Genomic DNA, 14,624 nt, shown 5'->3' with positions numbered 1-14,624 from the left:
GACAGGGATCTCTGCAGCAGGTAGAGTATGGCGTCATCCGTCCCAATCCCTGGCTGGTACGTAAACTGCAGGGGATCCATGTTTGGACTCACCAGGGGGCGAAGATGGTTCAGGACGATCCTCTCCAGTGCCTTCATCAGGTGAGAAGTTAAGGCCACGGGTCTGTAGTGGTTGGGCTCCTTGGGGCAAGAGGTCTTTGGGACTGGGACCACACAAGAAGTCTTCCACATGGCAGGAACTCTTTCCAGTTTCAGGCTTAGGTCGAAGATGTAGCAGACCACCTGACAGAGCTGGTCTGCACAGTCCCTGAGGAGCCTGGAGCTGATGCCATCAGGACCCGTGGCTTTCCTGGCTCTGGTCTTCCTGAGCTGCATTCTCACCTGATCCACTGTTGGTGTGAAGAGAGGAGGAGGAGGTGGGGGGAGAGAGGAGAGCCCCAGAGATGGTGATGGTGAAGGAAGTGAGGGGGAGGGAGCTAGCAGGCAGGAGGAGCTGGAGGCCGGCTGGACAAGGCTCAGGCTGTAGGGGGAGGGGATGAGACCAGTATCAAACCTTTTGAAAAATAGGTTTAACTGGTTGGCCCAGTCTCTGTCCCCAGGTTCAGGCTCCCCTTTTTTGCCCTTGCCCTGCCCTGATATGGTCTGGAGTCCTCTCCAGACCTCTCTTGTGTTGTTGTTCTGCAGCTGATCCTCCATTTCCCTCCTGTAGCCGGCCTTGCATTCCCTGATCTTTCTTTTCAGGTCCCTCTGTACCCTCCTCAGGTCTTCTCTGTCACCAGACTTAAAGGCCCTCCTTTTCTCCAGCAGCAAGGATCTCAGCTCAGGAGTCGCCCATGGCTTGTTGTTTGAGAAACACCGTACCCTCCTAGTGGGTACGGTGGTTTCTACGCACAAGTTTATGTATTCTGTGATGCAGTCCATTAAACCGTCAATGTCCTGTCCATGTGGCCCACAGAGCACCTCCCAGTCTGTGGTTGTAAAACAGTCTTGCAGTGCCTCACTGGCCTCCTCAGACCACTGCTGCACACACTTTTTGGTTGGGGGTTGTTTTTTCACCAGAGGTGTGTAAGCAGGGAGCAGATGGACCAGGTTATGGTCTGAGCGGCCAAGCAGGGGGAGGGGGGAGCAACTGTAGGCATCTGCTGTGTTTGTATAGAGCAGATCCAGAGTTTTGTTGTCCCTGGTGGGGCAGTCGAACTGATGGAAGGTGGGGAGAGTGGCAGCCATTGTTTCATTGATGAAACAATGAAATAAAATCTAAATTTCTGACTCTATTGTGTCAAAACAGTTACTATTACAATTATTATTATTTGTAGGCTGTGTCCTTCAAGGGATGCAGTCTTAAAATTGGGACAACTCTATTATCTGAGAACCATGATCATGCTTTTTAGTTTTAAATATTTGTCAAAACAAAATAAAAGTCAACCTAATGGCAGTGACTGGGCAAAAGGGAGGGGATTACTAAAGTCCTTATTATTATTATTATTAATTGCTACCTTTGCCATAGTGTAGCATGTTAGCATATTGTATTAGCATGCTAACTTTTGCCAAATAGCACTAAGCACAAAGTGCAGTTGCGATAAGTAGTCAAAACCTTTTCTTGGCCTACATTAAAAGTCATGGGATTCATATTTTAAAGTGCATTCTCTGGGGACCATGAATATCTGTACCATTAGTTGTCAGCTACACAGTGGCACACAGGGTCATTAAAGTAAATAATGTGAAATCCATGCAGCTGACGTGGCTAAAAACAAGATTCTCAAAATGCATCTGAACATGAAAGCTTTCAATAACAGAATAAAACCTAAACCAAAAGCAGAAAACAAGAAAATATGAAAAAGACATTAAAGCCTGTGACACAGCTGTCAGTATCTTCCTATTGCCAATGCAATCCAACAGTCTTTGTCATTTCTTGACCTAAACCTCCACCCAGAACGCTCTACTGAGTAGTTTGTTCTTGCATTCATTTGCCTCCTTCCCTTGCCCTTGAACATCAAGCCAGCCTCTATTCCCTAGCCTCTTCACCCTCCTCTCTCCTCCACTCCACACTCTCATTCATCTCTCCCTGCCAGTCTTTTGTCCCACAGCTTGCCTCAGGCCCCAGAAACTTCAGAGTCCATCCAGACTGAAAATGTTTCCGCATGCAGAACTGGGGCATCTGGACAGCTCTGCAGGAACACACATTTATTTCCCATTTGCAGTAATTGAGGGGCAAACAGTGGAGTTTTCGCTGTTTATATTCATCTGTACCAAAGTAGGTTTGAATAGTAGAAGCACAGAAATGCCTTTTTAGTTACTGTTCATGCAGTAGCAATTGTCAGATTCCTCATTTAATTTTATTGTCTCTGTTTTATTGGTGTTTTGCACTTGAGAATGTGAGTGGGTGGGGCCATTGTATCTTTTTCCTTGGTTTCCTGATTTCTGCCATATTGGCACTGTTGAAGGAATTGTCGTGACATTTTGTGCCACCATGAGACAGACATTTGTGGTGAAATTTCTCAACTATTTAATTAATTGCGATTAAAGTTTGGTACAGATATTCATGGTGCATGGAGGGTGAATCTTCACAGTGCTGGTGATCCACTGAGAAATCACATTTGAGAAACTAATGGCATTCCCATAAGCATCGGCAATACCTTGTATTTAGTGCTAATTAGCACAATAGCATGCTAACACCCTAAAATAAGATGATGGACAAGCTACTCCTCGTGGTTTTAACTTTGTTGCTAGAAGCCAGTTTTGCACGGTGTGAACAGATGGTTGTGTTTGTATGATATTTTAGCACTCTGACACATGATCCATAAATTCAGTGTAATATTTTCATAGTAATTTCCCTAAGATTGAGGTCCTATATTGCTGTTGTGGAACCATCTCAATTATTCATCCATCATCAGTAATGCTTTACAAAAGACTAAGCAGGGATCTTCACACGTCTTTGCTCACAAGACAGCCATTGCTTCCAAACTCTTATAAGTATTTTGGTAAGACCCCCTCCAGTGAAAATCACTTTTTTTTTCATCTTGTTGACATGTCCACATGGTGTTTTCTATGTTCTAGAAAACATACACTATCGTTCAAAAGTTTGGAATCACTTAGAAATGTCCTCATTTTTAAAAGAAAAGCATTTTTGTCAATGAAGGTATCATTAAATTTATCAGAAATACAGTCTAGACATTTTTATTGTAGTAAATGACTATTCTTGCTGGAAACCACAGATTTTTACTGGAATATCTACATAGGGGTACAGAGGCCCATTTCCAGCAACCATCACTCCTGTGTTCTAATGGTACATTGTGTTAGCTAATGGTGTTGAAAGGCTAACTGTTGATTAGAAAATGTTTGTGCAATTATCTTAACACATGAATAAAATTTCAGACAATTTCATGGGAAACATGAAATTGTCTGGGTGACCCCAAACTTTTGAACGCTAGCGTATCATGAGCAAAATGAGTCATCAACACTATGGCTGAGCATTTCCACCCTGAAACTGCAGTGTACTGATGACAGTCTCAAAAGTACAAGTTCAGACTTCCAGAGTTTCATATATAACAAACCTAAGGAACCAGTCTTTTCAACTATATCACTATTCTTAAAGTTTAAACATGCACGACTAAATTGGTCCAGTATTACAATGTGTCACTGAGTGACATGGAGTAGTTTAGTTTTACCGTGTTTGAGTTGTAGGTGAGTTTGTGTGCTGAGCTGCAGCAAGTGTAGAAGGGTGAGTGGAGAGAGAGGCAGGGACTATGCAGATCTGTACATTCTAGGGCAGGGGTGTCAAACATATGGCCTGCAGGCCAAAACCGGCCCGCCAGAGGGTTCAAGCCGACCCGCACGATGACTTTGCAAAGTGTAAAAATTACAGAGAAGACATTAACTGCAAATTGCAAATTTATAAAACTGTACATTTTAAATCATTTCTAGATCTTGACAAGTAGTTTTGATCATAAAGCAGAACATTATTTTTTTCAGTTCCAGATATCTGAGACTGAATGTTTTGTTCCTTTGTAGATACACTGTGATCTGTAAGTTGTAATGTGTAAATGATAAACTGATGCATAATATTTTTGGCATTTAACATATTTTTCGTTAGAAATTTCAGGTTGTTCATAATGTTTTGTAAAAAGTTCATTAAATATGAACATTTTTAGACTTCTACTATTTTGCACTAAAACAAAAGGAAACATTTATTTGTGGGGAAACCATCATTTGGCATGAGATATAACCTATAATCCACCTCCATATGTACATAGCACCATTGCTGGGGGAAAACTGGTTTTCCACAACATAAATCTATAGGCATGGTACATTATTTGAGAAAGTCTGAAGTTTCTCTTTTCATTAGCATTTAACATATCCTTCAAAGAAAAAAAAATAAAATAAACAGAATTGGGAAAAAAATCTTTCTGCAACTAGCACAATGCAGTCAATTTCTTACAGATATAGTGTAAATATTTTACTGCATGCTGCACATTCAAACTAATATTTTTCATTGTGTACATTTATTTCCCATTAAATATGAGAATGGTTGAGTTTTTGTATTACTTGGTTTGCAGTGGTAATTATGCTGCAAGCATGTTGTTAGTATTTTACACTAGTTATCCACTTCTTCCTCTGAAATTCTAAAGTTGAAGAATCACAAGAATCTTCCAGCAAACCAGAGAGTTACAGAGATACAGGTCAGCAGGTGTTCAGTGCAGAAAAAAAGAAAATCTGCCTTTTCCCAGACTGGATAAGATCATACAGTTTAAAGTCAGAAACTGGGTAGCAAAGTAAAACATAGTTTTCTGTCTCTTTCTTGGAGATGACAGTTAAATAGAAAGAAAATAATTTTTATGCATTTTTCAACAGCAAGCCAAAAGAATGTCAGTCTGTCAGGACAGTATTGACCTAACAGGCAGAAGTGCATTAAGGTTGATTAACAAGTAGGAATTTATCAAACCCCAGATGAAAGATGTGTGAGGTGGCCCTCCAGCTTCAGCAGACGACGAGTAATGAGGAACAGGACAAACTTCCAATGGAAACATGGAAGATTTCCTTACTGGCCCCAGCAGCACTAAACAGCTCTGACAAGGGGTCACATTTTTCACTGCAGTTAAATCAGGAGGGCTCCAAGATATGAATTATGCTGCCTGATCTGTCTCCTCTACAGATTAACTCTATTATTTATGGTTGAGTAATCTAAGCAGTGAAGAAAAGGCATGATGGGAGCCAACGCACACCTGGGAATTTACATTAAAAAGTTATGTTTTTCTGTTATAGGGTAATAAAAAAAGCACGAGATTACAGACGTAACACTTTGCTTCTGCTGAAATGAAAGACTTTATAAAAGCAGTATCTGGAAGAATGTGGGTTGTAGAGGAAAAACAGTTGCAGTGATCTTAAACCCTCTTTAATCCACTTTCAAGACTGATTTGGTATGATATCAGTCAGGAAAAAATGATAACTGTAAGTCACTGAGCAAAGTGACTGTGCAGATGATACCTACTAAGGGTCACTGTACTCAAAGGCAGTGACACATGAATTTGTCATATCCAGACGGCAGTAAAACAGTGATGAGAGCCACGGTCCAGCTCCTTGAAATGGTTTACGATGTGTTCCATCGAAGCCGTCTGAAGAGTCTGCTAAGGCACTCAGCACCAGTAATGACTGAATCCTGTGGGCAATCCTGCAGCGCATTCCACAAACACTGGCAGCTCCACAGTCCCACACTAAATCCAGACCAGATTCACACACCAGAATTTCATTTAGCAAAAGGGATTAGTCTGTTTTTATTTAGCAAAAGTTTCAGATGCTGTTCACTGCTGATAATATAATAGAAATTAAGATAAATTTACATAGAAGTTAGTAGCATACAATGGCGTTCAAAAGTTTGTTCTCACCCAGGCAATTAAGGACTCCCTTTTTTCATGGGCTAACAGAATTGCACAAGGGTTTTCTACTCATCAATTAGTCATTCTACATGATTAGCTAACAGAATGTTGCATTAGAACACAGGAGTGATGGTTGCTGGAAATGGGCCTCTGTAGATATTCCATTAAAAATCAGCCATTTCTATCTAGAGTAGTCATTTGCCACATTAGCAATGGCTAGACTGTATTTCTGATTAATTTAATGTTGTCTTCATTGAAAAAAATGCTTTTCGTTCAAAAATGAGGACATTTCTAAGTGACCCCAAACTTTTGAATGATAGTGTACATCTGGTAGTCATATCTATATAAGACTTTATGTTAAACATCAAGATGCAAGTTCATTCTTGAGAACAGTATGCAACAACATATAGTACCAGTCAAACAATATGGACACACCTATACTGTAAATCATCCGATATTCATTCAGCTGAACTGCTGCCATAACAATATAAATTACGACACTTCAGTTTGTGAGTTTGCTCAAAGTCGTCTTATGTAATGTGAAACTGGAAAACTGTGTTAAATTAACTGAACTTGAGGAAAAAAAAGTTCAATAAACTTAAGAGATTAAGTTCAGTTGAATAGTTACAAAGATGATGGTTACAGACAGATTGACTTTATTCTCTTTTCTAACTGACTTTAAGGCTCAGGTGGTGAAGTCATTTTTGAGGTACAGGAGTCTGTTTTTGAGGCTACGAGGCTGTGAGGTCAGAATGGATGTGATTATTATAGAAAGAAACAACCAGAACTCAAAACAAACCAGCAAAACAACAAAAACACAAGAGTCTGGGGATTATTGTAAGTATGTAACAATGCATCCTGGGAAGTTAGCATATAGCTAGTTTTGCTTTTTATGAACTTAATTCAATGAGTTGAGTGAATCTCAGCTGTTCATTCATTTAAGTCATGTTGCTTCAATACATAGTAGCCTGAAGATAAAAAAATATGCATTTTCAGTTTAACTATAAATTAGCAAAACTTCCATATTCACATTAAGTAAACTAGAAAACAAGCCTTTTTGAATTAATTCCTCTCTGGTATTTTACAAGGCATTCTTTTTTTTTTTGGAATATTTTCTACAGTGTAGATCTATACTGAACTCATCAAAGCTGTGAACAAACACACAAGCTGGGTAAGATGTTGCTAATAATCTACAAAATAGGAATCTAAAATCTGAAATGTATTTTGCCTTGCTTAACACTTTTTTTGGTAAATAAGTCATATGTGCAATTTCATAGTTAAAATTCTTTAGTTTTGCTCTATAGTACAATAAAGAAAAGAAATAAAGAAAAACTCTTGCATGAGGAGCTGTGATCAAACTTTTGACTGATCATCATTGTCATAATGTGACTTAAGTTCCTCAGTATGGTCAGCTGTGTAGGCTCCAGTTGCCGTGAAGACTGTGAGATTAAAGCTTTGAAAGTGAGCAAGTTTATATTCAATTATTATGTCAAATGTATTTTTCTGAACTCTCGTTAAAGTGACAAACCCTAAGGTGCTAAATCTAAGACTTTCCATTTGCTGTGACCAGAGGTGGGTAGTAACGAGTTACATTTACTCCGTTTACATTTACTTGAATAACTTTTTTTTTTTTTTAAAGTACTTCTGCCATACTTTTGACTTTTACTTGAGTAGATTTGTGAAGAAGAAACGGTACTCTTACTGCGTTATACTGGGCTACACTTGACTCGTTACTTTTTTATTTACCACATTAGATATGCTGTATTTTGGAAGAGAGATGCCCCCAGTGGATCTACCACATGACTGTGTTTCACCAATCAGATGAAGCAACAATAATTTCGTGACTCCGTTTCACTAGACGTTGCCCTGCAGTCACATGACCACATACGAACTGTGGCAGCATAGCAGCAGAAACTACACATGTAGCAAATGGGGAATGAAAAAGTGGGGGCGTTTTGAAGAAGTTTGATCTTGCTTCGGAGTCCGACAACATGAGCATAGCATTAGCATGGATATCTCCGTCTTCGGCTTTTGTCTTCTGTTTACTAACATGGCCGAAGTGAAGCGTGACGTCACTCTTGGTAGCATCACGTGATACGGCTGGGGGGTGGGGTGGAGGGATCTGAATATTTGGATCTCAAAATTAACATTCGGCATACCACCACAATGACCGAAAATACGGATACTCGGGTCCAGCCCTAGTTGTAATGTTATTTTCTTTCTACTGAGCCTGTGCCATTTGGAGGGAAGTGAAATACAATACATCTTGTCACTGGAAGTAGTTTGCACTGTTCAAACATACAAACGTTACCTTACCACAGGTATTTGTTTCAAAAGCTTTATGTTGTAAAAAACTGAGATCTGGAAATTTGCGTTTCTTGTGCCTTAACTTGTCATTTTGTAAAGATGTTATTTGTTTTTGCTATTTTTTTCATTTTATTATTTGGAAATACCAGAATTTACATGTTATTTTACATTTTTGTCTGTCTGACCCTATCATTTCAAAAAAATATACAATCAAACAGTTACTCAGTACTTGAGTAGTCTTTTCACCAAGTACTTTTTTACTCTTACTTGAGTAATTTTTTGGATGACTGCTTTTTACTTCTACTTGAGTGATATTATTTTGAAGTAACATTACTCTTACTTGAGTACAATTTTTGGCTACTCTACCCACCTCTGACTGTGACTAGTAAAGCATGTTATTACTCCACCAAGGAACGCAGTGGAGTTGTGCTGTTTTTTCTGTCTGTCTGTCTGTTTGTCTGTCTGTTTCTCTGTCTGTCTATTTGTCTGTTTGTCTGTCTGTCTGCTAGCAACACTACTCAAAAACGAAGTGACGGATTTGGATGAAATTTTCAGAGAAGGTCAGAAATGACACAAGGACCAAGTGATTAGATTTTGGCAATGATACAGCTTACAGTCTGGTTCCACAGATGTTAAAGATTTCTATATCACTGCAAGATAGCAGCATGACATCACTGTAGCTATGACAAGAAGTGAGCATGACGTCGGCTGTCTGCTGATGATCACATGATTAGTAATACAAATTGACCGTTGGGGACTTATCAGGACTTATCCATTGGAAATGATACAAGGAACAATTGATTAAAATTGTTGGGGTGTTTCTGAGTTCCATCCCGCCACTCGCTACATATTTAAGTCACGCTATTTGGTGTCCGTACTAGTGGTGGGACGCGATTAAAAAAAAAATCTAATTAATTACAGGCTTGGTAATTAATTAATCACAATTAATTGCAGTTTTCTCAAATAGCAATATTTGACACAATAAGTGTTTCAATTCAAATAAAATTGTGGTTGACAGTTGAATCAACGAATAGACTTATACGTGTTTATAATTTAAAATTTAGTTAAAAAAAGGAAAATGGGACATATAGAAAAAATGATTTTGATGACTTAAAGCCTGAATGTAGTTGTTTTTTCCACTGTATGGCAAATAAAATCATAATAAATAGTTCAAGGAGCTTCAGAAAGTTGAAAATCCAGAGATTCGTTCTGTTTTCATCTTTTCTGGGTCTGATAAGTGGTGTAATTTTGATGGTTCTTTTTATAGGAATATCAATTTTTATTTATGCAATTTTTTTATAAACAAAAAGTTTATAAATAAGTTATTAAAAGGGATATTTTTGTTGTTTAGTTTATTCCTCCTCCAAGGAGGCAGAGCTTCGACCGAGTAAAAACTTAAGCCACAAAAATGTTTCATTTCTATTTAACTGCATTTTTTTCTGTCTGCTACATTCACAGATTACTGCAAATCTAAGTGCAATTATAGCTATTTTATTCAACATTTTAAGACTTTCTGTAAACTCAAGCACTGTCTAGAAAAGTGGTCTATTATGGGATGGCTACACCGTTAGCCGTTAGCATGACTCGTAGTTAACGTTAGCTCTGGTGCTAACAGCAACATGTTTTACATTGAGGTGATACCGTCAGCTTGAAGTGACGCAGTAATCAGAAAACTCTTTGTTGTACAATTTGCACACAACCAGGCTTTTATCCAAGCTGCCATCGGGAAGATTTTTAAAAGAAAAATTTCTGCCCAACAAGCTCAATCTTGTCTTCCTTCACTGTTCACCAGTGCCTGACTTCACTCAGTGCTTCCTGTGCTTCTTCTTCATGGCTACAAACAGACTTTAGGTTCATTATCGCCACCTACTGGGCTGGAGTGTTCATCAGAGTTACCGGTATGCCAGAAATGAGGGAACTGAAGAGGGTGCAATTTATAGCGTTATTATTTTTAACGCGTTATTTTCGCTGTAATTAATTAATTAATCGAAATTAACGCATTAAAGTCCCAACCCTAGTCCGTAGATAACATATGCCTGTGCTCTGCGCAAGGTCATTTTGTTTGTGGGTACATCTATATTAAATGGCCACATTCTATGTTGCCGTGATTTCTGATCATCGATAACTAATAAACAAATGCTGTATTTCTAAAAAAAAAAAAAAAAAAAAAAAATGTTGCATCTCTGACAATGCCACAAGGGAGAATGAACAGCCTTGGCGGAAGTACTGTGTTCTCTGAGCGCTTTTCTTGCTCTTGACTGTGGGCCTGATAAGGTGGTTGATTTTTTAAAAGCTTTGGCACATATTGTGTATTTAGAAGTACAACAGACACACAACATTAACATTCATTTGGAATTGTGTTTGTGCATACCTAATATCTTTGCTCTGAGCTGCTAGTTGCAAAGCTGCGTCAGTCTCTAACTTTCTCTGTCCGCAGGTACTGTACAATGGATTTCTGAACTTTTATCTGTAAAAAGTTGCCACCCAAGGTTGCAAGCAAACTCTGTGAGAGCAGTGAGAGTGAATCAAAACACTACGATTGCAGTCTATAAAGCCAAAACAATGAGCTGAAAGAAGCTAAAAAAAAAAAAAACTCTGTAAAGATGAGGGAAACTCCACAGTTGGGTGGTAAATCTTGTGTGGAGGTCACTAAGAATAACTGCTTCGACATTACAAATGGTCTTTTAAACTATTGTTCTCAAAAAACATTTTGGTTAGTGCAGCTTTAAGTTGTCATTTTAATGGATACACAGTGTTGATAATTGTTCTCAGCAATATTTTACAGCCGCGAAACGGAATGTGCTGCATTTATAGACTGACAGGAATGCGGGTGTCATAATAAAACTTGTGGTAACACTTCCTCAGAACAGAAGGGGATGTGCCACTCACACACAGTCCTGCTTGCAGTAAAGCAATCGGTCATACAGGCCTGGGGCCAGGAAACAGCATTGTGCCACACAGCACTGTGACAGTAGTCAGAGTAAAAAACACACTCAGAGCTCACTCTCTCAATAAAATGATCAGCTGGAAAATGGTCAACATAGCAGTAAAAACCCACAGCATTAAAACAAGCTTGAACATAGCAACTGCTATGGTGGTTACATCTCTCTGCCTCTGCTAGGGTATCATTATCCACTTACTTTCATCCACCCGGGGTTGGTATAATGACCACATTCAAAATCCCTTATCGGGCAGAAATTCAGACTTTTATGTGAGTTCTAAAGTATCAAGTTAGTGAAACAAAAGAGGAATGACTCCTTTTAAAGGGGAAAAAGAGAGAGAATGCAGGAGAAGCAGTGAGGGAGATGCAACAGAGACTTACAGCTTGGTATTTAGTGGCCACCTCATTCTTTTCTTTGTGGAGCTGGCTGTTGTGCTCCTCCAGCTCGCGGACCTTAGAGAGGAGTTGCTCACTCTGCTCTAGGGCTCTCCTCAGTTCCTCTCTCTCCCTCATCCTGCCTCCTCTGTGTCAGTCTGCTGTAGCGACACAGACCTGAACGGCAGCAGCACTCACACACATGCACAACTTCACACACACATTCGCAAGGCTTGATATTTCAGCTTGGCTGTCTGGCTCTCAACAGAGTCTCCCTCATTTTTATTCACTCCAGTCTGGACTCCCCCCCGGCCCACTCCCCATGTCTCTCTCCTCCATCCACATCTGACACACATGCACATGCCAAAGAGTTTTGCCCTCCAAAAGACATCCACATGAAAAACGATTGAAGACACAACATAAATCCATCCATCCATCCATTATCTATACACCGCTTATTCCTCACTAGGGTCGCGGGGGGTGCTGGAGCCTATCCCAGCTGACTCGGGCGAAGGCAGGGGACACCCTGGACAGGTCGCCAGTCTGTCGCAGGGCTACATATATAGACAAACAATCACTCACACATTCACACCTACGGGCAATTTAGAGTAATCAATTAACCTCAGCATATTTTTGGACTGTGGGAGGAAGCCGGAGTACCCGGAGAAAACCCACGCATGCACAGGGAGAACATGCAAACTCCATGCAGAAAGATCCCGGGAAAGCCGGGACGCGAACCAGGGATCTTCTCGCTGCAAGGCGAAAGTGCTAACCACTACGCCACTGTGCAGCCCCACAACATAAATAAACACTAAAATAATAAACAAAATCAAGTAAATGTAAATGAACATAATCAGACATAAATCCAACGCTGCATGACTATTCTGGCTGGAAGTGGCTGATTTTTAATTGAATGTCTACATAGGGGTACAGAGGCCCATTTCCAGCAACCATCATCACTCCTGTGTTCAAATGGTACATTGTGTTAGCTAATCGTGTAGAAAGACTAATTGATGACTAGAAAATCTTTGTAAAATTATGTTACCCATGAATCAAAGTGTGAGTTTTTATGTAAAGCATGCAATTGTCTGCATGATCCCAAACTTTTGAATGGTAATGTATATCAGCATGCCAAGATGAGCCATACAGGTGCTCTCTTGATTGGTTGGGCAACAATGCAAGAATTTTCTATGATGTTTTTGCAATTGAAACCACTGTGGTAAGGTTAAAATGCATCAGAGTCATGGCAAATACTGTAGTATCTGTACACAGGTCTCAATCATTTTTCATTTTTTTTCACCTAGCTATGGCATAGAGGATATGCCAAAAGTTAGACCACTAAGAAGCTGGAAAATGCTGTGTTGAAGCCAGCAAGTTACCAAGAGAGGAAGGCTATTTGCTAGCTGAGAAATGCTATCGAATACCCTAGGCATGCTAGGTGCTAGCTCAGGGATTCCAGGAACATTATGTGATACACTATTGGTTTCAGAGATTATGAATCCAGTATTGTTTGTTATGTTTTGGTCAGGGTCTTAAAGTAGGCTATTTGGCTATTTAGCAGCTAAATGTTCCACTATGTTAATCATGCTGCTAGCTTTGTTCTGTTGGTTGGTGCTGGGTCAGCCTATGTAGGCTGTAGTATAAAAAGCAGCCATAAATGACTTACATCAAAGCAGTGACAGTGAATTAAACCAGTAAAACTACTAGCTACAACTAGCTGAAAGATGCTAAAAACCTCCATAGAACTACGAGTAACTCCAGAGATGGGTGAATAATCTTGTGAGCGGTCACTACAAGCAACTCCTTTTACTTTACAAACAGTTTTTTGGTCTATTGTTCACGTAAAATAGTGATTTCCTGAACATTGTTGTTATACAATATTTGAATTTTGCATCTTTAAAGACAAATTTTCAGTATGCTCTCCGATTGTATTCTAAAGATTGTCCATTTAGTAAAGGACAAAAGCAGTTATATGCACATCACATAGGTGCAAGTCTGTCAAGAAAGTGTATCTAGGGGAAATATAAAAAGGGCAAATACTGAGTAACTCAATCACAATGCAACATTGCATTTTCCTTCCGCCACTCTCTGCTGATTTAAGGGGAAGACAGTGCAAACTGAACTCCACGGTACAACTTGCACTATGGTTTGTGTCACAGTGTGTATAGAACATTATTGTGTTTACATATGTCTGCTGGGAGCTGACAGATGTCTGTTTAGAGTGTGGTTCAGTGTGATCTGGAGCTGCTGCTAATAAGGAAGAGGATTCAGAGGAGTCCCTGCAATAAAATGAAGGCCATCATCCAACATCATCTCTACATGACTGTCTGTTTCTGATCAAACAAGCTCTGCTGGCTGAACTCCTGTCTGACCTTAGGCCTCTGTACCATGTAGTGATCAGGTGTGGGAGAAACAGTGCTTACAGTTGTTTGTGTTTGCTTTAACGGGGCTGAGTGGTGGAGGTAACTACACCAAGAATGTTAAATATGCTGTTTGTTTCTTATTGTATGTTTTAGTGACTATAACTTCTGTGGACACGAACAAGCTCAAGTTGTTGTATAACATGGATGGATAACAGTATATTGATACTTAATATAGTAATTTACTAATCTTCATAGGAGACTAACTTATCAGTATCATCACAAATACCCTAAAGTATCATAATAGCTAGATTAACATCTCAAGTGGTCCAGGGGAAAATATGATATGGCAGTTTTGATTAATTCATGAATCAATTGACTGGAAATTCCTTGGCTTGTGTTTTATTAACGGGTTACTTGTATAAGTCAATGTTAAGCACATAAGAAACAAAAATAACTTTAATGGGGGTTTGGGTTAGTAAAAGCCTTTTAGTATGTTTTAAACTATTTAATACATGTTTTATTGTAATAAATGCTGAATATAGGAACTTAAGTGTTACTAAAATCTTTGGTTGGTTTTGATTTTTAGAAAACTGCAACAAATGCAATTGAAAATTGTGCTGGATTATTTTTTTTCTAAAATGTGAATGTGTGATTTAGTTTTGTCCTGTTTGGCAAACCTCAGTCATCTGGTACCAACTGTATTAACACAGATTAAACATGTCCATATAGAGCATAAAACTGTTCAACCAAAGCCTGAGCTCACAGG

General features: G+C 39.2%; 1 protein-coding gene across 3 annotated transcripts in view; it reads right to left on the bottom strand.

The window, feature by feature from the left end:
• Window positions 1-14,624, bottom strand: part of LOC111586083 (putative uncharacterized protein MYH16) — a 139,855-nt gene that overhangs the window by 106,521 nt on the left and 18,710 nt on the right. The window contains exon 1 of one of the 3 annotated variants that reach the window (XM_055004768.1): window positions 11,502-11,648. The exons of the other annotated variants lie outside the window; for them this stretch is intronic. Coding sequence (XP_054860743.1) covers window positions 11,502-11,633 — 132 coding nt within the window. The 5' untranslated portion in view covers window positions 11,634-11,648. Of the gene's footprint in view, window positions 1-11,501; window positions 11,649-14,624 lie in introns of those variants that run through there. 3 annotated transcript variants of the gene reach the window in all.

The sequence above is a fragment of the Amphiprion ocellaris genome, chromosome 18, assembly GCF_022539595.1.
Source record: "Amphiprion ocellaris isolate individual 3 ecotype Okinawa chromosome 18, ASM2253959v1, whole genome shotgun sequence".
NCBI lineage: Eukaryota > Metazoa > Chordata > Actinopteri > Pomacentridae > Amphiprion > Amphiprion ocellaris.
This window is presented reverse-complemented; position numbering and strand designations above follow the sequence as displayed.